This window comes from Prionailurus bengalensis, chromosome E1 (genome assembly GCF_016509475.1).
Source record: "Prionailurus bengalensis isolate Pbe53 chromosome E1, Fcat_Pben_1.1_paternal_pri, whole genome shotgun sequence".
Taxonomy (NCBI): domain Eukaryota; kingdom Metazoa; phylum Chordata; class Mammalia; order Carnivora; family Felidae; genus Prionailurus; species Prionailurus bengalensis.
Window position 1 is genome coordinate 53,404,271 of NC_057347.1, and position 26,616 is coordinate 53,430,886.

Below are 26,616 nucleotides of genomic sequence, written 5' to 3' on the forward strand. Positions count from 1 at the left end.
AGCGTGAGCAGGGGAGGGGCGGAGAGAGAGAGGGAGACACAGAGTCCGAAGCAGGCTCCAGGCTCCGAGCCGTCAGCACAGAGCCCGACGCGGGGCTCCCACTCACGAGCTACGAGATCATGACCTGAGCCGAAGTGGAATGCTCAACCCACTGAGCCACCCAGGCACCCCTGGCTCCCTCTTTAAGAGAGAGGTGATTGGGGCGCCTGGGTGGCTCAGTCAGTTGAGCATCCGACTTCGGCTCAGGTCATGAGTTCGTGAGTGGGAGCCCCGTGTCGGGCTCTGTGCTGACAGCTCGGAGCCTGGAGCCTGCTTCGGATTCTGTGTCTCCCTCTCTCTCTGCCTCTCCTCTGCTCATGCTCTGTCTCTCTCTGTCAAAAATAAAATAAACATTAAAAAAAAAAGAGAGAAGTGATTTATAGCACAGGAAGCAGCAGGTTGGGAAAGATGCTTCAAGGCGGGCGGGCCGGGGTTGCGGAGCGGGCAGGACAAAAGGCTTGTATTCAAATCCACAAGGAGAGAGGTTAAGGACAGGCAAAGGAGGCTGCCAAGCAATGAAGACAGCCCAGGACAGCTCACCTGGCCTGGTCTCGAGCCTCTGCTTCCCCACAGACCAGCCAGGGGTTCCTGGGCAAGAAGCATCACTTCCCAGGCCACCCCTCCTCACTGTGAAAGGGGGGTAGCACCAGCCCTGCCCGCCCTGGGGCTTCTGGACCCGAGACCTGCCTTTGGACACTGTATATAGGCCCAGCACTGCACGTGCAGGCAGCAGGGTTCTCACCATCCCCGTCTTCTCAGCCCTGTCCCACCGTCCAGCCTCCCAACTGGCCTCCCTGACGCCCTCCCCTCCCCTCCATCACTCTGTCTTCTGCACAGCAGTCAGGATGATCTTTTAAAAACATAAACCAGATCCTATTGCCCAACGGCTTAAACCCACCAATGACCCCCCCCCCCCCCCCAGCGCACTTAGAATCTGTCCCAGGCTTCCTTCTAAGCGTCCCCCCTGCCCCCACCATCCTGTACGGGCCATTTTCTCTCATGCCACCTGGCTTTCAGTTCCTCTAATCCCTCCAGCCTCCTGGGCCTTTGCACCTGTTGTTTCCTATGCCCGGAACTCCTCCGCCAGAGCTTCCCACGCTGGTCCCTTCTCCACCAACTCTCAGCCCTGACGTCAGCCCTCAGAGGCCTCTGCAGGCAGACCGGTTCAAGGCCACCTGTCCGCCTCTGTCCCCGTCCTTCTGCCGCTCGTGCTCAGTGCCACCCGAGGCCAATCATCTAGATACGTGTTTATGATCTGTCTTACTCCCTAGGGTGAGGATCTCGTCGGTGTCCTTCACTGTCGGGAAGCACCTAGCATAGTGCGGGGCCGCAGAAAATGCCCAAGAAATACGTGTAGCACGAACGAAGCCGGGGCCATATAAGAACATGGCATGAGGCAGAGATGGGCTAGCAGGCTGCAAGATGTGGGGAGGGCAGGGGACATCGGGGGGCTCCCTCCAAGGCTCTTTGGGGACAGCCTCTCTCTTCTGAGCACTCTCCCCCAGGCCTCTCTTCTTGGACTGTGCTCTCACGTGCTGGAGGCCGTCTCCAGGTGGGCTCTCCCCCCCGCGCCCCTCCCCTCTGGCCCCTCTCCCCTACCTGCTTGCTGGGTCTGGCCCCGGGTGGGGGTACTCCGAGGCCCATCTCCCGCAGCGTTGAAGGCCGCCACGCTGACCATGTAGGCGGTGTAGCCGGTCAGATTCTTGAGCTTTACGCCGTTCTCGGCCAGGAAAAGCGTCTTCACCCGCTCGGTGACGTTGCGCCGTTGGGCTTGAGCTTCCCAGAAATAAATCTGTGGGCACAGCCAGTCGTGGGAGTGAGGTGGACACATTCGCCTCTCCTCCTGCCCCTTTCGTCCACACCATCCACACGCCCCGGACAGCGGGTGTGAGTCACCCAGTCAGTACAGAAGCACTTAAGAGCTGTTTTAGAGGCCCTTCCAGAACCTTCCTTTTCACAGCTAATACTTCAGTCTCTGCTAGACGAAACCCCAGGAGAGCACAGACTCCACGTATCTGTTCACCGCAGGGCCTGCAGGCTTGGCACGGCACATCAGCCCTCAGAATATAGTTACTGGAGGAATAAGTCAATGCTGCTCCCCAGGAACCTGAGACGGGAGGTTAAGTGCAGGGTAGGCAGACTCCACCCCAGCCGTACTGTGTTAAGGACCAGCGGGCCAGCACCACCTGGGAGCCGGTTAGAGATGCAGAGGGTCGGGCCCACCCTTGGACCTGCTGCCAGGCACCTGCAGGTTGACAAGGCCCCTGGAGATTCACCTGAGCGGGACAGTTTGCACCCACTGCAGAGGCGGGCTGGCCTGGGGCCGAACCCCAGTGCACGACTCGAGCACAGTGTGACTTCACCAGGTGACTCCCCTGAGCCGGAGTTTTGTCGGCTGGACAGGGGGGCTAAAGACACCCCACTTCCCAGGACCAATGTGAGGACGAGCAGAGGTGATAAGGAGGGAAGAGCAGACACACGCCCGGCCCCGCTGAAGGCTTCTGTCTACTGCTGTGCTCCACGTTGCTTCCAATGACTTCCTGTTCAGCCGGGGCTAGCACTCAGGGGCAGTGAAGCTCTGCATTCTGAACTGAGCCTGGCGGGGGGGGGGGGGGAAGCTGCAAGCCCCCCCACCCCTGGACAGTCAGCGAGTATTTGGCGCCACCTGCTGCCCAAGAGGGTTTCTGCACGCGACTGACTTTATTTCTCAACGTGCCTGACGGAAGAAGCTAACACCAGGGTCCCCCACCTGGCACTCAGGACATCTTGCTACCCTGAAATCCTTGCTTGTATCTAACCTGGCCCACTTAAGAAAAAAAGATTCCTCTGACATGAGTAGACATCAGAGAGAGAGTTGCCGTGGTCCTTCACCCACTTATTTTGTTCACCCCGCCCAGTCCCGACGACAGGGATACAACAGTGCACACAGAGCTTGCTGAATCTGGGCTGCGGGGGAAAAGCCACAGCAGACGGCAGAGATCCGGGTGTTATCAGCACATACATGGTACCTGCTGAGTGCACACGGAGACACTGGATGCAGAGACAGTCACAGGGTGATCTCGGGGCCTCGATGGGCAGGGGTTGGGGCCGGGAGAAGCTGGAACAGCCAGGGAGGGAAGTGGAGAGAAGAAAGCATTTCTCAGAGGAGAACTGCCGTGTCAAATGCAGGTGCGAAGCCAGGTAGGGTGAGGCCTGCATCTGACTTCCCGTGAACACAGGGATTGTCGGGACCTAGACAGCAAGGGCTTTAGTGGGGTGGTGGGGGTGGAGGGTGAGAACCCATGTGGGGCAGTGGGGTTGGGCGTGAGAACCCGCGTGGGACAGTGGGGGTGAGGGGTGAGAGCCAACTTAGGGCGGGCTCAAGAGACCCCGAGAGGACAGTGACTGGAGGTGGCAGGGTCTAGAAGATTCTTTTTGAGGATTTCTCCTATGAAGGGACCAACCAGAGAAATGGCTGACAGCTGGAGGGATACGTGAGGTCGGGAAAAGGCACTCTGAGGAAGAAACGGGTTTCAGAATGCCTTATAGCCCTGCCCATGGAGAGAAAAGGAGGGTGCGGCAGAGAGGGGCCGGTGCTGGAGTCTTGTTCTTGGGTGGGTGGGGAGGACCGGGGTCCAGGACCCAGGGCCACCACACATACAGATGCGAGGCACCCTCAGTGGGTTTCTCTGGTGCGTGCACACCGAATCCAGCGGACCTTTGCCAGCCAACCACCGGCTGGCACTTCCATGGATGGCACCAAGGGCTGAGCGCTGACCCCGGGCCCCCGAGGGGCACACGGCCGAGTCGTAGCGCACGCCAACAGGTAGCCGGGTGCCTGCTAGAACGCACACTCCGCAGAGGGCTGACGTCTTGGTGGATTGGGCTCCCTTGTGTCCCAAGCACCTAGAATCGTACCTGTGGGCACGCTGGCTCCATAGATACCTGCTAACGAATAAACACCTCCTGCAGGCAGGAGCGGGTGTAGGAGTGAATTCTCACAATCGCCCCCCTTGTATCTGCGATTTCAGCGCCCTGCCCTTGTGGTTTCACCACATCCAACGGGCCAACGGCATGCCTCTGGCAAATCAGGTTCGCGGCCACACGCCGCAGCCGGGCCGCCTCCGGAGGGAATTCACCCTTTCAGTTCAGGAGCACAGCCTCGCCCCGGGCGGGCTGGCCACCGGCCCTGGTCACTCGCCACGCATCTCCCATCTCCAAATCCAGGTTTCATTCATCCCTCCCCCATCTCCCCGCCCCTCCTCACTCCTAGCCGAGGCCCCTTCACCGGGAAGCCATCGGGCGAGATTTGTGCAAGCTCCTGGTACCACCTGTACCTCTTCCAGCCCCTGGGTCCATACCCTCTGTCTGCCTCGGCCCCCATGGCGGCCCTGCCCCCTCCTTTCCAGAATACCTTACGTTCCAGCATGAAATCCCAGCCCCTCTCGCCTCCTCTAGGACTGCACCCTACCACAGCTTCTGCTCTTCCTGGAACCACGTTTCTCCTCTTTCCGGGACCACAATTAGCACTCACACAAGTTGTCATTTCTTCCATCTCCTCCCCACCCCCCACCCCCATCTGTTGACTGTTTCTAGTTCCTGCTCCATTTTCCCTTTAAAGCCAAACTCCTTATAAGGGATCTCTATCTGTGGTCGCTGCCTCCGCTCACTCTCTCTGGAAGCCCTCCAGGCAGGCATCCCCTGCCCCCAACTCTTGTCGGTTAATGCAATCATCCAGGGTCCGGCAAGCGTTCTGTCAAAGGCCAGGTAATAAATATCTTTAGGTTTTGCAGGCCACACATCTCGGTTGTAACTCAAAAGCAGCCAAGGGCGATGTATAAGCAAATGAGTGTGGCCGTGTTCCAGTAAAACTTTATTGACAAAAACCAGTGGGGGGCCAGAGGGAGCCCACGGGCTGTAGCCTGACAATCCCTGCACATTCCCTTTCTAGATTTCACTTGCTTGAGCTCTCAGGAGCATTTGGCACATGAGATTCCTCCTTCAGGAAGCGTGTTCTTTATGTCGGTTCCGAGATTTCAGTCACTTTTTTTTTTTTTTTGGTCCCAGATCTCCGTTTTCAGTCTTCTTGTGTTTTCTACCTACACGTAATCTCGGGGCTTTCAGTATCCTCCATATACTGAGGACTCCACATCTCCAGCTTAGACTCTCCTAGACTCCAGACGCGTATGTCCAGCTCCATTTGGCGCCTCCCCTTGGATGCCCAGTAGACGTCTGGACCTGACTCCAGCCTCTTCCTCCCTCCACCCCCTTTGCCTGCTCTGTGACTGGAGCTCCATCAACCAATTGCTTATAAATTCTTGTCGCTTCTCCTCTCCTCACTCCCCATTCAGTTCAGCAAATTCCACCAGTTCCACGTTCGAATGGAGCCCGGAGAGCAAACGCCTCTCGCTGCTGCTCCCACCTGGGCTACACCACCGCCGTGCCTCACTGAGATTACTCAGCCTTCTCTTGGCGGTTTCCTGCTTTCCCCATCTCAGATTCCTCCCAGCACAGCACCCACCACAGCCTTTAAAAAACCCAAGTCAGTCATGTCCGTCGTTTGCCCCAAACCCTCCACCTCTGTCTTCTCATTCCGAGCGACAGCCAGAGCCCTTGAGGGCTCTGGGTGATGCCGCCCAGCTCACTGCTGGGACCTATCTCCCATCACGCCGCCCTTCACGCGCTCCGGGACACACGGGACTCTTTGTAAATGCCAAGCACCCACGGACCCCAGGACCTTTGCTCTTCTTTCCCTCTTTCTGGAATGTTTTTCCCCTGGAAGAACATGTGATTCTCACCCTGTTCTTCATTTTGGCTCAAGCGGCAGCTTCTTAAATCCTTTCCCAATGACCCTACTTAAAATTCCAAACCTCCCCCTGGCTTGCGTTCTCTACCCCCTCCACCTGCTTCATTTACCACCATCGGCAGGTGTTACTTGTTATGTGCACCGTTGGCCTTCTTCCCCTAAAATTTAAGCTCGGGTGGCCTCTCCGATCACCGCTTCACTCCCAGACTGAGACCCCCACCGGGCACAAAATAACAGCTCAATAAACACGCGTCACTGCAAGACCATAGCCGAATGGACGCACTTGCCCGGGTTTAGTCTCACCCAGCGAAGTTCATCTGAGCTGTGCTCACTGGCTGGTGATGTCAATACATCCTTAACATCGGTGTTAATTCATGTGGATGTTAATACGCGTCTGGGATGCAGTTACTCAGTGTCCCCAGTTAATGTCCACAGCGGCAATGTTTTCCGGAGCACGCAGACATCTGCCGTGTGATAAATGATGTCTGTCTGTGCATCCTCACATTTCCTGCGTCTGCACATTAACTGGAGACTTCCACGCCTCGGCAGTCTGGGGGCTACTAAATGCAGCAGGCCCCGCCCCGGCTCCTCCCACTTCCCGTGGGAGGCATACGCCTGGGCGGCAATATTTAGCTTTCCCAGCTGGCCCTCCTCGCAGGCTGGAGGCCTGTCATCCGTCTTGAGAGCTTCATTAGCAAGACGCCTTTCCTCCTCCTTCCCGCCTCCTCCCCCGCACATGGAAAGAGACTCCTACACGGGCTGCTGTCTTAAACCGGGGCCACCTACATGAACAAGCTAGTGACCCGGGCGAGCCCCTTCCCTTTGTGGGAACTCAGTTTCTGGCAAGTAACCCACGAGGCCCCTTGGGGGTCTCACACCTGCCCACCCCACCACTGCGCTGGGCTTCTCTCTGGACTGACAAACCACCCGCTGGAAGCAGAGAGGCGCAGGATGCTGGCACAGGACGCAGGCCTCCGACGAGGCCAAGGACCCCGACCGAGAAGACACGTTATTATTATTTTGTCCACCACCTCCTCGGGCGGTTGTGTTCAGCGCCCCCTCCCTCTCCACCCCTCGCAGGCTGTCCGGCAGCCTGACTGTCTGCTACCTGCTTTTTGTGTGATCTTGCCGGACCATCTAACCCGGGTCTCGGTTTCCTCATCTGTACAATGGGCTCAAACATTTATAATCTGCCAGCTTCACCGGGCGTTCAGGAGGATAAAGGAGTTCTAAAGGGCTCCGCTGAATACTGGAGACGAATTGAATTCTGTTGTAACACATGACCTCCACGGAGATCTAGAGATAATTTTAAGCAGCGATTTCTGCGTCTTAGCCCGTCGGTCCTCTACTAATTGGCCAAATCAATACCATAATTCGGGTTGGCCAAAGACCCACTTTGAGGGGGTCTTATGCCGGCATTGGGAGTTGGTGGACTGGGGCGGGGGGTGTTGCCGGGAGAGGATGCAAACCGAAGCAGGGCCTGAAACGTCCTGAATCTGAGCTGGGCCCGCCCCGAGGATGCTGGAGAGCATGCCTGTAATTCTGCATCGGCCGCACACCATTTCAGTGGGTCAGGTGCGAACGGCCGAGAGAGCAGGTGTATACTTGGTGACCTCTCCCCCCTACGACCCATGGGTCACTCCCACCCCCGAGCTGGCCCTTTGCCCCTCTGGAGCCCGTACCTTGTAACCCTGGATGTCTCCATTCTGGCTCTCCAGTGGCGGTGGCTCCCATGTCACATCCAGCTGCGTGGCCGTGGCACCGTGGACAGCCACGTTGCGGGGCGCTGCCGTGGGCACTGGAGGGCGTGAGAGGTCGTGAGTGAGTGGCACAAGTGGGCTTCAGAGAGGAGGAGGTGAGTCGGGGTGTTCTGGGGCCCCAGAATCCCGTATCTCCTCTAGCTGGACTCCTGGGGCTGGAAGGGCAGGTGGGGCTCACCTGCTTCCCCGACAAAGACTTCCTGGGGGGGGCTCGAGGGCCCCTCACCCACGGCATTGTACACACTCATCCGTATCTCATATCGCCGGTGTTTGTTCAGGTCTGCAGGGTGGGGGAGGGGAGAAACATGGAGAAGTCACCATCCCTGTGGGGGACAGCCTGGAGGCTGGAGGCTGTGAAGATGTACCTGTGATTCTAGTTCCTGCCTGAGGGTTCGGGAAAGAAAAGGCAAGGGGTGGGGTGGCCGGGGGACGCCGTGCCTCCCCCCATGGGAGTCGGGACACAGGTCTATGGTTGGCTTCTCGGCCAACGGTGCACACACCAGATACTTTAGAGACTGAAAGAGACACTATTAATGTTCATGCAGGGACAACTGGTGTGAACCAAACTGTTCTCCCTGACACACTGGGCCACCCCCTTTCCTGCCTGTCTGTCCTGGGCACACTGGGTCACGGGTCACCCCTTCCCCCCCACGGCAGATGCTTGAAGTTCCCAGCTGCCCAGTCCCCATCAAACAGCTCTTCACACAAGGGGCTCAGCCCTCAGGGAAGGGGCTTATCTATCGGATGTGAATTCTGGGCTAAGAAACACTGTGTTTTTGCTAATTTTGGGGGTCCTGGGGGGAGATGCCTGGACGGAAGCTGGGAGACAGGGGCAGCTGCGGGAGAGTGGGCCCCGACACCCAGGCTGGGATGTGCCACCCCTGCTGGGGTGAGGCCACAAGGTTCTCCCACTGCTGTCCCTGGGCCCCCTGCTTCGGGTCGGTGGTGGTGGGGGGGGGAGTTCTGCCTCTTGCCTGGAATGTGGGTGTGGGGGGGTCACCCTAAGTTAACTGGCCATGAAGCCATTGGCTGATGAAGGAAGGGTAAGGACAACATAGTCTCACGCTTTGCTTCACATGGAGGACGGGGCTCCCCTGCCCAAGCTCTGGGCCTTTGATGGGAGAACCGTGCACTTCAGAAGGAGAGCGAGAGAGGTTAGCTCGGTGGGTTGAACGTCCGACTTCGGCTCACCATTCGTTGAGTTTAAGCCTTGCGTCAGACTCTGTGCTGATGGCTCAGAGCCTGGAGCCTGCTTCGGATTCTCTGCCCCCCCCCCCCCCTCTCTGCCCCTTCCTCGCTCATGTGCCTCTGTGCTCTCTCTCTCTCTCTTAAAAATAAATAAACGCTAAAAAAATTTTTACTATACGTGCTGCTGAAACGAGCACATTAAAAATTTTTGAGAAGGAGAGTAAGGAACGTTCCCAGGTCCCCGGGGGGAAAGTGGGGGTTCTGCTCGGTCTGGAGGTGGGGGTCAGCCTGAAACACAGAGCTGTGCAGGGAAGTGCCGTCCACGGGCCGAGGCAGGTGGTAGTGACCCACCATCCAAGCAGCAGACCGAGAGCTCCCCCCATGGACCTCCTGTCACCCCGCTGGTCCCCCCATGGCACACAAGACCAGAGCCGTTCCCTCTGTCCTTCTGCACCCGACGGAGGACGCCTCCCTGGTAACCCTCTAGCTTTTGTGTGTTTCCGGAAAGTCACACGTGCTCGGGGGGCTCCTATTCTTCAAGGAGCCTGAGGCGGGCACACCATTCAGCCGGTGGTCAGGTGTCCTCCCCAGAGGCCCCGCTCCCCGTCCCTGTGGGAGGCGTGGGCCCCGTTCTGGAGCCGCCATGCAGGGAGACTTACTGTCCAGCTCGTACTGTGTGAGGCTGGGCCGGCTCAGGTTCCGCATGGAGTACATGGCTACGGGGTGGGAGGCGGAGGGGGCCAGAGGGAGACAGCAGACAGAGGAGGTTAGTACACACAGCCCGCTCCACAGAGAGCCCGATTAGAGGGGCGGGATGGGGAGGGGGCCAGGCAGCGCACGTGCACAGAGACCAGGGGTCTCTGGGTTCCTGGCGGTGGGTTAGGGGCCCCAGACAGGTGTGAGAGAGGGTGTGCACGAGGCCAGGGGACACGGGACACCGCGAGCCCCTTGGAGCCCAGCACCCCTCGGGGCAGCTCTGGGGGACCCTCCGACCCAACTCGCTCCCTTGTCTAAGGCAGGACTGCAGAACCACCGTGAGAGAGCGGTGTTGTTAGTTTCCTCCTATGAACCAGAAACCATTTTACGACCAGGAAATATGACTGTATCATCCACAGGCATATAAAAATCACAACCACAAGCACATGTCTGCAAAAACGTTAAGAAAACAGCGCCAGCCATTGGATCAGCTACTTCCGAGTTTTTCTAATAATATTCCTTTGCTACACGTTCGATCATTTTGTTGTCTGCTAACACTCGCTAGAAGACAAGGCACAAAAGGTTTAAGAGAATAATGGGAGAACACCTTACATGCTCCATTCCTCACCCACCTGCCTGGGGACCCAATCCAGCCCCCCCAACCTCCCATCCCCCCAGACTCGTCTCTCTCCTGCCCGCTCCCCTGCCCCGCCGTGAGCCGGTCACAGAGCTGCCCATGGCACATTATCTCCCATCCTTGCCCTCAATGCCATCCCGAGCCGGCCGCCTCGGCCGCAGACTCCTGCCTTCCCTCTGTGATTACATTAGCCTTTAACCGGCACCCCTGCTTCTGGTCCTCCATGGCCAGCCATCGCCCTCCTGCCACCAAAGTCACCTTCCTAACCCAAAGGGCAAGAGTTCCCAGGCATGTGAATCTCCCTGGGATTCACACCAGGCTCCTGGCCCTTTCCTTTCCCGCCGCCAGAGGCAGGCTGGATGCTGAGGACCCCAGGACAGAAGAGCGACCTCCCCGAGGAAACAGAGGGGGCCACACTGCTGCTTCTTGGGGTGAGCGCTGGTTCCCCTGGAATACGTGCTCCCAGGCTGTCTTGCCGACCATCTAAGACATTTATTGCCAAGTCTATTTCTTGAGCACCGGCTCTGCAAACTCGGAGAGGGCAGGGACCTCTATCTTGTTCACTGATGTGTGCCCCCAGGGTCTGAGGGCATGCAGAAGGTGCTTAATAAATCCCCCGTGAGGAAAGGGACGAGGGTGGGGTGGGAGGAGAGGCACACACAGGAGAGGGCGGCAGGGTTTGGGTCACAGTTGAGTCCAGGAAGCTGCGAGCTTCACGGCAGGGAGGGGAGTGTGCCCGCCCGTGTGTCCCCTGACCCCTGTGGATGCCACTCACAGGTAAGTTCCGCCCACTTGGCCCCTGGGTTGTTGATGCCCCGAAGTGTGAAGCCCCTCAGCCCCTCATAGAGCAGCTCTCGGTACCGGATCCGGAAGCCCAGCAGGATGCCGTTGATCTTGTCCTCTGCTGGTGGCTGCAAGGAAGAGGGTGCGGAATGGGGGGGGCGGTGGGGGCAAGGAACTCCACTCTGCTCCTCCCTCCCTCCCCATCCTGCCCCTTGTGACCACAGAGCAGAGACGGAGTCTCCACCAGGGAAAGGATCACAAGGACACCGAGCATTTTTAATTTACAAAGCAATGAGGTGGTTTCATCTCTGCGATACTCCCTGTGACACAGGCAGGGAAGGACTGGAGTCGCCAAGCCATTCCCATTCTCGGAGCAGGAAGGCGAGGTTCAGAGAGGGTAAGGAACTCGTCCAAGGTCACACAGCATCGTTGGGTTCTTTCACAGGCTGTTCCTTGCCTAGGGTCACCCTCACATAGCACCAGCCTGCCTAGCCGGGTGGCCCCGCCACGTGCCACCTGACCAGCGTTTCCTGGGAGTCGTCTCCCTGTTCTTGCACGTGAATAAGCCTAAGAGCTCCCGCGTGCGCCCCTGCTCCTTCTTTTATCATTTTCCTCCTTTGCTTTCCACTCCCATCCACAGCTGAGCTGGAGAACAGGCTCCAGGAGAAGGTGGAAGCTACTTTTTATGATACCTCTTTTTAAAAGCCTGCTGAAATGGTTCAGCTTTTTATTAGCTTCTTAATTGCCTCCCTGGCTGCTGCTGGCACCTCCCTGCCCCCTCCACCAGGAAGGCCCGGATCTCTGCCGGCCTTGTCCTGGCTTCCAGCTGCACAAGGTCATTTTTCACTTAAGGGAGCGTCCTCTTCCAGGGAGGCCTCGGGCTGGGGAGCGGTTGGGGCCCCTTCTTGTTTCTTCAAGGGGCTTTCCATGGCGGGGACTGCAGGTGGACAGAAGTTGGGGCCTGCCCCGTCTGATCCCCCAAAGCAGAGACGGGGGTTTGCTGCTTTGGGGCCTCTGTGGGTAAGCTGCCGAGTCTAGAGCCTGGACTCTGGAGCATACGGGGGGTCCTGCGGGCACATACGGCCAGCCTGGTCTCTAAGCTGTATCCTGTGGTCTTCCTCCGGCCATGGCAGGACAACAGTGCCCGCCAGAGAGCGGGAAACTGGGGGAGGAGTGGAGGAAGAGGGTTCTATGTACCTGGACAATGGGTTCCTGTTCACTGCGACAGGAGAGTGGTCCTGTCCGAGTTCAGGCTGGGCATGCACACCTGTGTTTAGCTTCTCGATCGGGAACCCCTTCACGGACAGTGACCGCATTTCACGGAGACTCTGGGGGCCCTGAAGCCCCATGCACTTTTCTATCCCACGACTGGCAGACCTAAGGGCACTAAACCTGACCCTGCCACTGACTAGCTGTGTGACCGGGGGCCATTGGTGTCGCTTCCCTGAGAACTGGGTCCTCATCTGCAGAAGGGGATTGAAGGAGCATCCACCCGAGACGATTATCTGGAGAGGTGGGATGAGCGGCACATCTGTGCACCTGTGTATGGTGTCCCGGCCCTGCTGGGGACCGTTGCCCTTCTGGCCCCTCCCTGCCTGCTGGGCCATACCTGCCATCGGATCAGCACGGAGGTGGTGGTGTGGGGTGTCACCGAGACAATGGTGGGAGCCTCATCGGGGGCTGGGGAGAGAGACAGACAAGTGAGCTCTGGGGGCTGGAGGTTTAGGTCCCCCGGGAGGCCACAGGGACCAGATTCTTCTGCGCGTGTGGAGGGAGAAGGGCTGGAGCCCTGACCCCAGTCTGAACCCAAGAGCCCAGAGGCCCCTCCTCTTTGTCCCTGGAGCCACAGGCTCCTTACATGGCTGTCACTGAGGCCTCCCCCAAACCCCCTCCTTCACTGGGTTTCCGGGGTCGGCCATGAGCTTGGGGACATCCGAGAAGGAAAACGTTAGGATGCCTGTTGGCATGGGTGCCTGAGCCCGTGGCAAAGGTCCCTCTGGCTCAAACCTCCCTGGGACTCTGTCCAGGGAGCCACACAAAGGGCCTCCCATCTTGGAGGCCCCTCCCCTCGGAAGGGAACACCAGTGCCCAGGAAGGGCCAGTGTGCCAAGAGAAAGAGATCCGAGTGGGGGGCACTGACCGGCCTGCAGAGTGGTCAGCGGCTCCGACTCCTCGCTGAACTCGCTGTCCCCAATGTCATTGGTCGCCTTCACTCGGAACTTGTAGGATGTGAAGGGCTTGAGTCTATGGGGGCAATCAGGTTCAGTGAACAGAGGTATCCCCTAATGCCTCACCCCACCATCCCTGCATGGGGAAAGGGGGCCAGAGGGTGCTGATCCGTTACACAGACGGGAACGTTGAGGCTCCAAGAGAAGGTCTGCTACAGCAGACGAGCAGGGCCCAGGGGTTCCGATCCCAGCCTGGGTGTGGTCTTACTGGCAGCCCCGCTTCTAAGTCATAGGTCCCTGGGGGGCTCTGTCCTCACATCGCCTACCTCATAGGCGTCAAGCCGCCACGAGAGCACTGATAACTCTCCCTCCCAGCAAACTCCTCCCGTGAGAAATGCCATCTTTTTCTAGAATTTAGTAAATTTAGGAAGGGTCAGGGGTCTCAAGAGTTAATCAGCGCTTCATCTCAATAAGCCCCGTTCCTCTTCCAGGCAAACGTCTTCCTTTTTGATTTACTGGGGGCGGGGAGTGAGGAGGAAAGTCTTGCTCAAATCTCTTGGTCACGTCAACCGGAATATAAAAAATACGACCCGCTGGGAATTAAACTGAAGCCGGAAGTTCGGAGCAAGCTCCACTCCCCTATTACAGACAGAGAGGGAAATGCGGTCTGGCGGGTAGGAGTCGCTAATGAAGGCTGGCAAGCGCCTGGCTAAGGGGGCTTCCAGGCTCCAGAAATAGATAATTAAGAGGCAGCCCTAACAGGGCTCCAGAGAGCAGGGAGGGAGGAGCTGGAGGCGGGATCCTGGGAGGTGCAGGCTGTGGGAGACATCTGGGGGTGGGCAGGCTCCAGGCGTGCTCGGGACCCCCTCCCCCCGCCCCCCCACCCCCCAGGAACCACCCCGGTGCTGTCTGGGTGGGAAGGGCTGGAGCAGAGACGCTGGACGACCCGGGCCTCACCTGTCCACCACGAAAGCAGAGGCGTTGTGGCTCACGGAGGCTGAGTGCAACGCCCACCTGCCACTGGGCAGCTCGCGGGTCTGGACAGTGTAATAGCGCACAGGGGACAGCCCGTCGCTTCCCGGCTCCCAGGACAGCAGCACGCTGCGGGCCTTCACGTCCTCCTGCTGTACCACCGGCTTACTGGGGGGCTGTGGGCGGTCTGGGAGTCGGCGGAGGAGGGTAGGAGCAGGTGAGTCAGCAGGAGGGGGTGGGGGGGGTGAGCTCTCCCAGGGAAGGGAAGGAGGTGCTCTGGGCTCAGGCCTGATGGCCACTGCTCTACCCCTCTCCATATGCACACAGGTCCCAACAGCCGGCACCCTGGCTCCTGGCCCATGACCTGTCCTCAGGCCGCGAGAGGCCTGGGTGCCTGGGAATTCACATCCCCTGAGGGCAGCCTGGTAAGCGAGGAGGTACGAACACCCAGCTCCTGTGCTCCCCGCCCGCCCAGAGCTGAGATGGGGCCTAGCGCTGGCCCCGGTTGATGGGACCGAGCTGCCTGGGTGGGGCTCTGCTGTCGGCCCTGCCCCAGCTCGGCTTTCTTCTCACTGCCCAGGCCCTCCTGCAGCAGTCCTCAGCCTCAGCACTCTGGCATTTGAGGCCGATGGTTCTGGGGCCTGGAGCCGTCCCATGGACTGTAGATGCCAGTCACAGCTCCCTGTTAGGTGTGACAGTGTCTCCAGACATTGCCAACGTTCCCAGGGGGGCAAAGCAGTCCCCTGTTGAGACCCACTGTCCTACTGGTTTTTCCTGGGGACACGGTCTAATGAACCACTTTCACAGGAATCTGGGTCCCAGCCTGCTTCAGGGAAATCCGACCTCAGGCGAGGCACCAGCTCAGGGCCGCAGGCCAATGAGCCCCTCCTCCCCCCAACTGGACACCATCTTTGTTGCGGGGAGGGGAGAGGGGAAGGAAGCTGGTCTCACCAACCCTCCCTCTGCTGAGGCAGAGCATGAGCCTTGGAAGGGGAACTCCCAGCTCAGCTTCTAGAAGTCCCCTAGAGCCCTCGCTGACCCGGACATCAGAGATTTGAGCCCACTTTCCACTCCAGGTGAGGGCAATGTGGCTCTTAACTAGCTGATCCCCAGCTGCCCGCTAGGACAGGATGGGAACGCCTGGGTTGGCTGGGACTCCCCCTTGGCTGCCCCCAGGCCGCCCCAGCCCCAGTGGGCAGTCACCTCTCTTCTCAGTGGTCACCACCAAGGCCTCGGCGGCCTCCCCCCAGCCCTTGCGGGTCTGGGCAGTGATGCGGAACAGGTAGACGGACTCTGGCTTGAGGCCGGTGGCCGTGTACTGGCGGGCGCTGGGCGCGAGCACCTCCACTGTGGCCGTGTTGGCCGTGGTGGCGTTGAGCCGGTGTGTCACCTGGTAAGCTGCAGGAAGAAAGGACATGGGCTGTGTTGGGAAGCAGGGCAGCCGTCCCCCAGTGCCCCGAGACGCGATTGTTCCTTCCTTGCCACCACGATGTCTGCACCTGGGCTACCTTGGCTGTGGTTCGTCTGCGTGAAGCCCTCTCGGTCACTCTTGTGTCCTCAGCTCCCACTTGGGGAGTGTGACTGTGGGGGACACTCTATACGGAGAGTCTGACCCCCATAACAGCTTCAGGTGAGGAAACTGATGCTTGGAGAGGGCCAGACCACCTGCTAGGAAGTGACTGAGGGGAGTTCAGGCTCATGGCTTTCCGGGCACGTGCCCTTCCTGGTCTCCACGCTGCCTTCTGAGACGCAGCATTCCTCTGGGACAGGCACCGCGGGACGCCAGGCCTGAGAGCCCCGGAAGCGGCCCGGGGGGTGCAATCCATCATTCTACAGGTGCAGGGGCTGAGGCTGAGGCTGTGGAGGGATCCGGCTTGCTCGAGTTCACGCAGCTGCTGACTTCAACCCTGTGAGTCTTCCCCCGCCGAGGGGCCGCGCGTGTGTGTTAGGGGAGGAACCTTGACTGCGAAATAGTGCTACAGATCTGTAGTCTCCCTCCTCTGGGCCTTAGGTCGGAAATGGCTGTGCTGAGCTGGCCAGTGCTCCCTCACCTGGCCACACTTACAAATAGCAGCTGAGGTTTACCAGATAGCTGGCGTCGTGGGGTATTTGGGGGCATTTGGGGGCATAAAGCTAATGAATGGTATTTAAGGAACCTGAACCTTGACCATGCCCGCCAAATGATATTTCTTTTTTTTTTCAAAAATTTTTAATGTTTATTTATTAAAAAATTTTAAATGTTTTTATCTATGTTTGAAAGAGAAAGAGAGAGACAGAGACAGAGAGACAGAGTGTGAACAGGAGACGGTCAGAGAGAGAGGGAAACATAGAATCTGAAGCACACTCCAGGCTCTGAGCTGTCAGCACAGAGCCCGACGTGGGGCCCAAACCCACGAACCATGAGATCATGACCTGAACTTAGGGTTAGTCAGACGCTTAACCAACTGAGCCACCCAGGCACCCCTTAACGTTTATTTTTGAGAGACAGAGAGAGATGCAGTACGAATGGGGGGGAGCAGAGAGAGAGAATGGGGGAGACACAGAATCTGAAGCAGGCTCCAGGCTCTGAGCTGTCAGCACAGAGCCCAACGTGGGGCTCGAACTCACGGACTGTGAGATCATGACCGGAGCCAAAGTTGGATGCTTAACCGACTGAGCCACCCAGGCGCCCCAAAATATTTCTAATGGGAGAAATAAAACTCAAAATCCTTCTTGAGGAGACGTGGACACTTCCTGGGCCACTCTTTCTTTGGCCCCCTTTACACCTTCTGCCTCCTCCTTCGACCTGTAGCCGGGACACGGGAGAGGGTATGGGCTTACCAAGAATGATGCCATTGGGGGCAGCGGGGGGCTGCCAGATCAGCCGCACGGATGTGGTCCTCACCTCTGGGAACAGGATGCCCATGGGCGGTCCAGGGACTGCAGGGCACAAAGGAGAAGCAGGTGACGGTGTAGCCGTCCAGCTCCAGTGGAACAGGTGGGTGGGGCCGCGGGGGAAGAGGACACTCAGCCCAATGAGCTTTTGTGGAGTATGTGGCTCGGAGTTCCGTGAAGGGACACAAAGATGCTACCGGTGAGGTTTCTACCCTGAAAACAGGCCTGATTTGGCAGAACTGGAAGGGACCAGGCTCCGGCTTCCTTTTTAGCTGTGTCCGGGTACGTGTGCACATATATGGACACACAGGATTGCCCTCAAAACAGGGTCAGGGGCCTGGTCCTGGGTCTGTGCTTCAGAAGATGCCACTCTGACTTCCGTCCACCCACGGGGAGGCGGCCGTGGGGCCCACCCTGAGCCTGAGCCTGAGCCCTCCTTTTCCAGGGTCCACACAGGCCTGTTCCCCAGGTCCGCCCTCCAGACTTGCACCTCTGGACTGAGAGGTGGCCAGGGGGCAGCTGTGTGGGGCTCGTGGATGGAGACTGAATGCCACGTGGCAGGGGAGAGAACGGGAAGGGGGCAGGGCAGGGGGAGGATGGTCGCGGACAGGCAACTCTTCTCGCGCTGCCTCATTCCCACAGAGAATTCCAGAAAGTCTCAGATTTCTAAACTTGAACTTGGCCTTCCAGGTCAAGCCAGGAGGATAAGACACACTGAATTTAACAGACCATTAGGTTGATTTATAACTTTGGACTGTGTGGACATATGGTGTTGGGGCTTCCTTTTGGACTCTTGTCTGGATCCCGGCAATATTTGCGGTGGGTGGTGAGAGTCTGTGTGGGGGAGAGGGGAGGGAGTGAAGGACCCGTAGGTCAGCCTTTGACAGAAAGTTCTACCGTAGGGACCAATGCCTGGAGCCGCGGTGGCATCGGTCTTTTGCAAACAGGACCAGGAGGCTTGTGCCCAGGAAATCACAGATCTGTACTCAAAGTGAACCCGCCCCAGGCCAAACACTAATCAAAACGGGGGCAAAGTCTCTATTCTGCTCAAGAGACTGAATCAGATCCAAACTGTCCTCGCATCACTTCTTCCTCAGGGATGCACGGTCTGGAATTAGCACCCCCTCGCGGTGAGGTTGGTGGCCCTCAGTGACCCGCCTCCCACAGGAGAAGCCATGGTTCCCTTTGGGGCCACGTGTGACTCCCCGAGAGGCGGGGCTGGGCAGGCAGGAGGAAGGGGAGCCGCCAGCCTCTCCGGGCTTGCAGGGATTGAGACTCACCGTCATCCAGCGTCCGCTCCAGGATGGGAGGGTGGCTGGGGCTGCCGTCCCCGATGCGTGTGAAGGCCAGCACCTGGACCTCGTACAGCACGTATTTGCCCAGCCCTGTGAGCTGGGCGCTGCGAGACGAGTTCCCTTCCACCAGCCAGAAGCGGGGCTGGGAGTCCGAGTCCTTCTCCTTATACATCACCTGCCAGAGCACAGGGCAGGGGCTGAGGGCCTTGCGCCTGGGTCCTGCCCACCAGCACCTTCCCCAGGCCTCATCCCCAGGAGCGAGGCAGGTGGGCGTAGGGCTGGGGGCCTTGGGTTCCTTGGAATGGCTCGGCCCGGGAGGGTCATGGGATACGGTGAAGCTTGGGTTCTGGGAGAGCGGAGGACACAGAGATGCACTCGGCCATGGAGGTGGAAGAGTCTTTAGAGAACATTCAGGTTGGAAAACAGGCCCAGAGAGGGGCGTGACTGGGCTCCGGGTCACATAGCCAGCAGTGGCAGAGTGGGAACGTCAAGCCACGTCTCCCAACTTGTGGGCCAGGGCTGAACTGAAGTCTGCAGCTTTGGGAGCAGTTATAGAAGATAATGGGAACTGGGCCCAAGGGGCTGAGTGCGCCTGGGGCAGCCAGCGTGGCCTCTCGGGGACTCTGGGGGAGGGAGGGAGGGAGCTTCCCCAAGGACCTGGGCCTCCCTGGAAGCCTCCCAGTCCTGAGGGAGGAGTCCTTGGTTGCCATGCCGACCGGAGCACAGCCTCCGGGATCCCCCGTGTATCCACTGCAGAAGGCGGAGACCTGGGCCCCAGGGGTCATGAGGACAGGGCACCCTGGACGGGGCGTCCTGGGATCCAGGACTCACCTTGTAACCTAGCACGAGCCCATTGCGGTCGGCCTCGGGGATCTCATTCCAGCGCACCAGCATGCTGCTGGAGGTGGTGGCCAGTGCAGACACATTGGTGGGACCAGAGGATGGGACTGAGGGAGAGAAAGGGACCAGACAGGAGCTCAAGACACAGTCGGCCCTACACGGGAAGGAAGTGTGGCAGGCAGCGCCCGAGTAGCCAATTATCCTGCAGTGATCCCTGTTGGTTCTGGAACATCACGGATGTTGCTTCTGGTTTCCCATTAGTCTCCCCAACGTTAGCTCAGGCCAGCGTGAGGATGAGACCCCACTTCCAGCCTGTGCAGCAGTGAAGCGTGAGGAGGGACCGGATGGGGAGGGATGTCCTTTAAAAGGTGTCAACAATTGCACCCCCCCCCCCCGCCCCAAGGGGCGAACCACATGTGGATGAATGAGGGCTGCCTGAAGGCTGGGGGTTCATAATCTGTGGGTGACCCCTTGTCTGTTTCTGGAATGTTCTGTGAGCTAATCTGACCTCCCCATCTCAGGTTCTTGCAGGCACTACCGGGTGTCAGGGTTGAAGATGAGGGCGGAGAGATGGGCACTTTGCAGGTGCAGACTGCCTGGCTCACCCACAGAGGTGGGGATCCCCCTGATTTTGGGGGCAGTGAGAAGATGCTGGGGGACACGGCAACAACAGAGAGTGTTCTGCCAGGACACGGAGCACAAACAGGAAAGTGAGCCTGGGCCTATTCTGAACAACAGCTCAGCCTTTGTGCCCTTGGAAGGCCCGGAGGGCCGAGGGACAAAGGTGGGGGTATCTCCGCTGCAGGCTGCTGGGAACAGGGGTGTGGCTGGTACCTGACTCCCGGGTCCTGCCCATCACCGTCTGGCTCCAGGGCCCGCTCCCGATGGCGTTGAAGGCCTGGACCTGCACGCGGTACTCTGTCCACTCCTCCAGGTCTTCGATGGTGTACTCGCGCTCCACGCGGTCCTGGACCACGTGGCTCAGCGTCTTGCCGTGGCCGTCTGCCCGGCTGTACTTGATCTTGTAGCCTACTGACTCGGGGTTCCCGTTGTATTCCATCTCTGGGAGAGGCTGTGGGAAGGCAGGGCGGCAGAGCTGCTGAGGCCGGGTCCACCCGGGGTGGCACTCTCTGGCTTGTTCACCCTCTTTTGGGGAGCCCTACGGGATTAACGTGCCCACTGTCCAACCTGTCGGTGCCCATGGGAGGCGCTCTCGCTGGGTGCGGCTTGGATTGCGTGAGTCTGTGTTTCTGGCGGCTCCCCCCATCTCCCTGTCTCTCTGCTCCAAGCTCTAAGGATGCACCAGCAGCCATTCTTGTGCGCATGGGAAACTTGCTACCCGGCCAAGGGAGTCGGATGGAGAGCAGACCCACACAGGCTGCCTGTCCGACACGCTGATGAGCACAGCACCTCTGGCCTTGGCTGTCTTTATCACTTAACTCCCTCGCTTAGGCTGCCCACATGCACTTCTTTAACTGCCTATAACATGCCTGGTCTCAGCTCATGCCCGCCCTTGGAGAAGCCAGCGTGGGGGGACAGCATCTCGAGCGTGGATGGGACACCAGTTTCTGTCAAGTCCTTCAGTTTCTCCTGCTGCATTTTCAGCCTCCTCCTTCTGGTTTCAGTTTCAGCCAAGAGAAAAGACGGATTCCTTTCCTAGGCTGTGGGGCTGTGGCTGCTGGCTCAAGGTCATTTGGAGGAACTTGGGCGGTGTTGAGAAGCTGGGGAGGTGTGTGCAGGTTGGCGGGGGTGCACTGTGGTCTGCGGACTCGGCCTTCAGATTCTCTCTGGAGGTGGCAGAGCTGGGGCCCGGGTGCCCTCAGGCCCTCACCTCCCTGCCATTCTGCTTCCCCAGGGGCTCCGAAGAGCCCACGGTCCACAGGCTGCCCACATTCTGACCCACTTCCTCCCGTTCCTCGGCGTCTGCCTCACTCCCTACATTCTCACTGCCTCTTGCCAGGCCCTGCCCCTACAGACACTTAGGGAAGCCGACCAGAGACCATTAAGACAGCAATCGATGGGCCTAGAGCTCACGCTTCCTTACCTGCCAGGGAAAGGTAACGGGCCGTGCACCATTAAGAGGGTCTGGAGGTGCCTGGGGCCCCGCACGGTACAGCAATTGCCTTTTCATTCCTCCTCCAGACCCCCTGGGCATCAGACTCTATAGTCTTTTAGTGTTTGGAAACCTTAAGAAGAGCTGCAGGAGGGAGGCAGGGAGCCGGGCTGGAGGGGGGCCCAGGAAGGGAGGGGGTGGGCAAACAGTAATAGGGGCTGCACGTGCTTGGGGGGGGGGCCTGCCCGTGGCACGCGGGGCCACTGAACTGGATGGAAAGATCGCTCTGTTCGGCGCCGGCTCCCTGGGAGGGGAATCATAATTAATAACTAATGTTGGTCCAGGACTGATGGTGCCATGAGTTCCTTTTATCCGGCGTCCACCTAAGCGAAAGGGAGTAACGGCTTTCTAGTAAATCCCACAGCATGGGGGTTTGCAAAGCTGTGTTTTGCGTAAGTGGTAAGAGATCTCATGTGGAAATAAGACAGAGTTATGTGGCCAGGCTGGCAGGTGATGCGGGGTCAGGCAGGTTCTTCCCAGTGCTCCCTAAGGAGAGGAGCCGGGCCGTGTGGGTGCTGTTCCCCACGTTTCCTGGTCTCAGAATTCTTGTATGGTCCTAGAACCTCCTGGTTTGCTGCTCTGTGGGGGCAGCGGTCGGAAAAATGCTGTCCTGGAGGAAAGGCATCGGGGAGAAATGTCCTCTCCCGATCTCCGGAAGATGGGACGGCCGTGTGTTCAGTGGTGAGGGCTGTGGATTCTGGGGGCCAGGCTCCCCGGGTTGGGAATCTGAGCCCTGCTCTTAACTACAGGATGTGGGAGGACGTGTGTGTGGGAGGGTACTTGGGTCAGTTATTTGACTTCTCTCTGCCTCAGTTTCCTCATCTGTAAAGTAGGGGCCAGGATCACTCTGCTGTCACAAGCCCGTGGAGAGGGTTCTGGGTTTGACTTTGAGTAAAGCACTCAGAACAGTGCCCGGCAGGAGAGAAAGACCTCAGCATGTTCGGATTATTACCTTGCGTAGGGTCACCTGGGGTAATGACCCTTCACAGGTAACCCTGACCTGTGGGGATGGTCTCCCTCACCTGCCCCTCGACCTCAGAAGCAACCCTTCACTCTCGAACTCAGTGCAGACGGGACAACTTACATTTGATCCTCAGACCCACCACTTGGGAGCTGTGTGGCCCCGGCGAGTTCCTAACCTCTCTGAGCCTCGGTTTTCTTAGCTGTGAATGTCAATAGTAATGTGTCTTTCACAGGATTACTGGGAGGATTAAACGGAAGGAAACAGGTAAAATGCTTGTCACCTGGTGACGCAGCGTTTTCTAGCTCCTTCTCACATAGGGGATTTGTTCATTTGGCTAAGACTGATGATTGGGCACCTTACCAGATACTAGGTGCAAAGAAAAGAGAAGGGGGCTCTGGGTATTCTGGTGGACACCCCCCGCCCCACCTTTGATGTGACCTAGGGGCAATGACTTTTGCAGGATGACAAGGACCAAGGAGTCATCTCATCCCCACTGCCCTTGGGGGAGCCTCACCATCCAGCGGAGCCACAGGCTGGTCTCACTGGCCGTGCGCAGGGTCACGTTGGCAGGCGCCATGTCAGGGGGTGCCTGGAGGGTCTGGATCTTTCTAGAAGGCTGGCTGGGTGGGCTAGTGCCCACGATGTTCACCTGGCGCATTCGGAAGCTGCGGTGGGGGGGTGGGGAGTGAGCCAGACGACGAGAGCAGGACCTCAGGGCCAAAGCCTGTCCCGGTCTGGGCAGTTTCCACCCCTGCTCCCCTCCCCCAACGCCGCGTCCTGCCCTGGTACCTGTAGTAGGTGAAGGGGTTGAGCTCGGGCACCTCCATGGAGCGGGCGTCGGGCTCGTTGGTGAGCTGGTGAACCAGCAGCCACTCCTCTCCCTCCCCAACCACGCCTACCTGGAAAAGGAAGACACTCTTAGACCTGCCCAGCCTGTGGGGCTGGGATGTTCGGTGCCCCGCTTTCTAAGAGGTCAAGCCCTGCCTGCAGAAGGTCTGGAGGGGCGCCAAGCGGGGTCACCATCTTTCCAGGCCCTTAAACATGACTTCAGGTGAAACCCCCCAAGCCGTCTTGCATCAGAATATGGTGAAATGCTTACTAGAAACCCCCCACGCCAACAGCCTGGCCCTGGACCCAGCCCATCAGAATCCCTTGGGCTGTTACCCAGGAATCTGTGTGTTTAACGAGCTCGCCAGGTGATTCTGCTGTGCACCCTAAAACCCCAGCTAACTGAGAATCAGAATTTTCTGGGGGTGCGGCACAGGTGCTGGAGCTTATAAATGCGGCCCGGGGGCAGCCAGAGCGGAGGCTCAACCACTTACGGTTATGTGTGTGTATGGCGGTCAGGGGAAATGGGGGTGGTATGGGGGACTGTGGGCACTTCTGGTGTGTTGGGCCGTCTGACAGTGGCATATGGAGATGCATCCGGATGTAAATACGCGTATGAGTGGCACTCAAGAGCACGGGCGGGCCCAAGGCCAGGGAGCCGGCTGCCCGGGCTGCAGGTTCCCCCACGGCAGGTTTTACCTGGGCCTCTACCAGCCAGCGGGAGATGGAGGTTTTGCCATCATAGCCTGGCCTGAACTGCAAGGTCACGGAGCGGGGGCCGATGTTGGAAATGCCCAGGTTGGTGGGGGCCCCTGGGAGTTCTGGAAAACAGGGAAGGCAAGGAGATCAGGTGAGGAGAAGGTCCTTCCACAAGGAACGGGAGGAAGGGGCGGGGGTGGGAAGGCAGGGGAGGGGCCGTGTGCCACCCTTTCTCTAGAAACCTCCTAGGAAGAGCAGGGCTGAGGCTGCAGCTCTCCAACAGCCTTCTTCCTGCATTGCAGGCTCTGTGTCCAGACCAGGGGCCTGACACAGCGTTGGGGGCTGGGAGGGTCTCTCAGGGCCACGGGGCCACGGGGAGGCTGACCGGGCTAGGAAACAGGAGCTGGGCATGCGAAGGCTTCCAGAAAGAATCCTCCTCTCCGTCCACACACAACTCATTTCAGCCCTCCCAAACCCAACTGAGGCTGAAGAAGACAAGAAGGAGGGGTGGGCACAGGAGGCAGCCCCTATTTTCTGACCAGAAGCCTTGGGATTCAGGACGAACAGAAAGAGTACGGATTCCGGAATCCAACTTCATTGCTTCCACGCTGGGTGTCTTTGGGGAAGTCACCTAACCTTTCTGTGCCACAGTATCCTCCTCAGTCAAATGGCGATGATGATGATAATATCATCCGCCTCAGGGGCGTTGTGAGGACTGAATGAATTGATGTATATACAGCACTTAGCTCCAGGCATAACTGCTTCTCAGGATTATGGTTATTGTCAGTTGGGGTTGACCGAGTCAGCTCGTTTACCCCAACCATTTCTTGGGGCAGGTTGAGGGACTCTGACCAGGTGTCATAAGCATAACTTACAGATCCAGCCAGGACCACGCGGTTCTCCAGTCCATCTCCCATAGATACAGATGGGGAAACTGAGGCACAGAGGGGCCACTTGACTTGCTCAAGGTCGCAGACAGCTTGGCAGGGGCAGGGCTGAGAGCAGATCTCAGCTTGTTCTTTACAAGCTGTTTAAGATTATTCCCACCTAGGGGTGCCTGGGGGGCTCAGTCGGTTCAGCGGCCGACTTCGGCTCAGGTCATGATCTCATGGTTTGTGAGTTCGAGCCCCATGTCGGGCTCTGTGCTGACAGCTTGGGACCTGGAGCCTGCTTCCGATTCTGTGTCCCCCTCTCTCTCTGCCCCTCCCTCTCTCTCTCAAAAATAAATAAATTAAAAAAAAACCTTAAAAATTATTCCCATCTGATTCTACCCCTTTCCCAACCAACACTTCCACTGGTTGGAATCCCATTTGGACTTTCTGGGGGACAGTGAGACTTCTTCCCCTGAATCAGAGATACCATGGCTTGATTCCACACCGCCCCCCTGGTGTGGGGGGGGCGGATGAGACAGGGATGGGGTCTTCTGGGGGACTATCCTTCCTGAGAGCTGTGGAAGGAGGCAGTGAGCCCACAGAGCCTCCATCCAGAGACCTGGAGCCATGAGAAGTAAGCCCGCTCTGGGGGGAAAGCCAAGGGGCCGTGGACCCAAGACAGGGAGAGCTCTGTGGGAAGTAAGCCAGTTTTTCCTGAGAAAAAGGGAAGCCTCTTGGTTAGGAGAACCCCAAGAGGCCAGGAGCCCCTGAGAGGGGGGACCCACCTGGAGGCACCCCGGAAGAGATGGTTGATGCAGACACTTGGCCCTGGCCCTTGGCGGTCATGGCGGCCACCTCGATGGTGTAGGTGGTGAGCGCAGTGAGGCCTGTGACGCGGTACTCCAGGGTCACGTTGGGTAGATAGTGGGTCACTCGGGTGTTGGTTCGGTTATACTCCTCCCAGGAGATCCGGTACCCTGGGGAGAGCCCCGAGTGGTGGCATGAGCTTGGCTGTGACCCAAAGCTGGCTTTGGCCCTCTTCCTCTGCTTCTCCCTTCTTCACTAGTGTGGCAGTTAGACATGCGTTGATAGCAATGGGACCGAGGGAGCTGGGGACATCGTGCTTGGGGCCCCAGGTGTAACGTCGGTGGAATGCCTCTATTGGGTGGGGACCGTGGGAGGGGGTGAGTTATCATGGCGGCCGCTTGAGGCCTGTGGCAGGTGAGCTGGGTTGACCCGGGCGCCGATGGGCTGAGAGCCTCCTCTGAATACTTTCTAAGAAAGAGTGGTCTGCTGGGAGGTTTTGGACGAGCACTGGTCAAAGGCAGGGGGATGGATTAGATGGCCCTGTGTCACCCCCTGGTTCAGTAACACCGAGATGCCTACCTGTGAGGATGCCATTCTTCTCTCCTGGCTCTTGCCAGCTGACCTTCAGCGAGGTGTCTAGGATTTCACTGAAGCTCAGGTGTCCCACAGGTCCAGGCACTGTACCCCAAAAGGACCCCCACCCCACCCAATGCCAATCAGATCCAGAGAGAGGCCACTGTCTTCAAGACGGCCAGTGGTGCTCCAGGGGCACCCCAGGATGGGAAACAAGGGCGGGATCCCCCTGTGCCTGGAGCGCTCAGCCTGGCTCTTGGGTAGGGGAGTGGTAGGGGCCAGGGACCGCAGGGGTTGGGCGGTGCCTACCGTCCTCATGGGTGCGCACCAGCTGCGGGGTGCTCCGAGGCCCATCTCCGGGAGTGGTGAAACACAGCACAGAGGTGAAGTACTCGGTGAACTTCTTCAGGCCAGACACGAAGCCCACGTGGATGCTGTCTTGAAAGTTGGGCCGGGCAGTCACCATGGTAACCTCTTCTTCCTGCTCAGGCTCCCAGGCAATCAGCTGGGGAGAGGCCGGCAATTCAGGCAGGGCAGCATGAACGTTCCAGAAGAGGCCGAGCACTCTCCCACAGTCTGGGCCAATGGACAGAGAGAGTCTAGGAGCCCAGCTCCCTAGGGTCCCTCCTCCCGGGAAGGGGTGGCCATGCAGCCACCCACAGGCCACGAGCATCTGTCCCTCTGGGAGTTTGCTTTGGGGCACTGTTTGTTCACTGAGCAAAC

The 26,616-nt window shown here is 58.7% G+C and overlaps 1 protein-coding gene and 1 long non-coding RNA gene across 3 annotated transcripts in view; one reads left to right on the plus strand and one right to left on the minus strand.

Annotated features, from left to right (window-relative positions):
• The window catches only part of SDK2 (sidekick cell adhesion molecule 2), a 262,290-nt gene that overhangs the window by 24,399 nt on the left and 211,275 nt on the right, over nucleotides 1-26,616 (minus strand). Inside the window, exons 19-37 of one of the 2 annotated variants that reach the window (XM_043585158.1) lie at nucleotides 26,203-26,398; nucleotides 25,900-25,998; nucleotides 25,299-25,490; nucleotides 23,642-23,763; nucleotides 22,904-23,013; nucleotides 22,629-22,779; nucleotides 19,872-20,109; nucleotides 19,029-19,144; nucleotides 18,183-18,372; nucleotides 16,849-16,947; nucleotides 15,232-15,426; nucleotides 14,014-14,215; nucleotides 13,029-13,132; nucleotides 12,498-12,568; nucleotides 10,881-11,016; nucleotides 9,432-9,488; nucleotides 7,763-7,864; nucleotides 7,507-7,622; nucleotides 1,639-1,831 (exon numbers count right to left, since the gene is read on the minus strand). In XM_043585158.1, coding sequence (XP_043441093.1) covers nucleotides 1,639-1,831; nucleotides 7,507-7,622; nucleotides 7,763-7,864; nucleotides 9,432-9,488; nucleotides 10,881-11,016; nucleotides 12,498-12,568; nucleotides 13,029-13,132; nucleotides 14,014-14,215; nucleotides 15,232-15,426; nucleotides 16,849-16,947; nucleotides 18,183-18,372; nucleotides 19,029-19,144; nucleotides 19,872-20,109; nucleotides 22,629-22,779; nucleotides 22,904-23,013; nucleotides 23,642-23,763; nucleotides 25,299-25,490; nucleotides 25,900-25,998; nucleotides 26,203-26,398 — 2,689 coding nt within the window. The remainder of the gene's footprint in view (nucleotides 1-1,638; nucleotides 1,832-7,506; nucleotides 7,623-7,762; nucleotides 7,865-9,431; nucleotides 9,489-10,880; nucleotides 11,017-12,497; nucleotides 12,569-13,028; nucleotides 13,133-14,013; nucleotides 14,216-15,231; nucleotides 15,427-16,848; nucleotides 16,948-18,182; nucleotides 18,373-19,028; nucleotides 19,145-19,871; nucleotides 20,110-22,628; nucleotides 22,780-22,903; nucleotides 23,014-23,641; nucleotides 23,764-25,298; nucleotides 25,491-25,899; nucleotides 25,999-26,202; nucleotides 26,399-26,616) is intronic. The other variant, XM_043585159.1, reaches the window with a different exon arrangement.
• On the plus strand, nucleotides 14,130-14,453 carry LOC122485848. The gene is made up of 2 exons (XR_006297968.1): nucleotides 14,130-14,245; nucleotides 14,356-14,453. It is a non-coding gene; the product is annotated as an uncharacterized LOC122485848 (long non-coding RNA).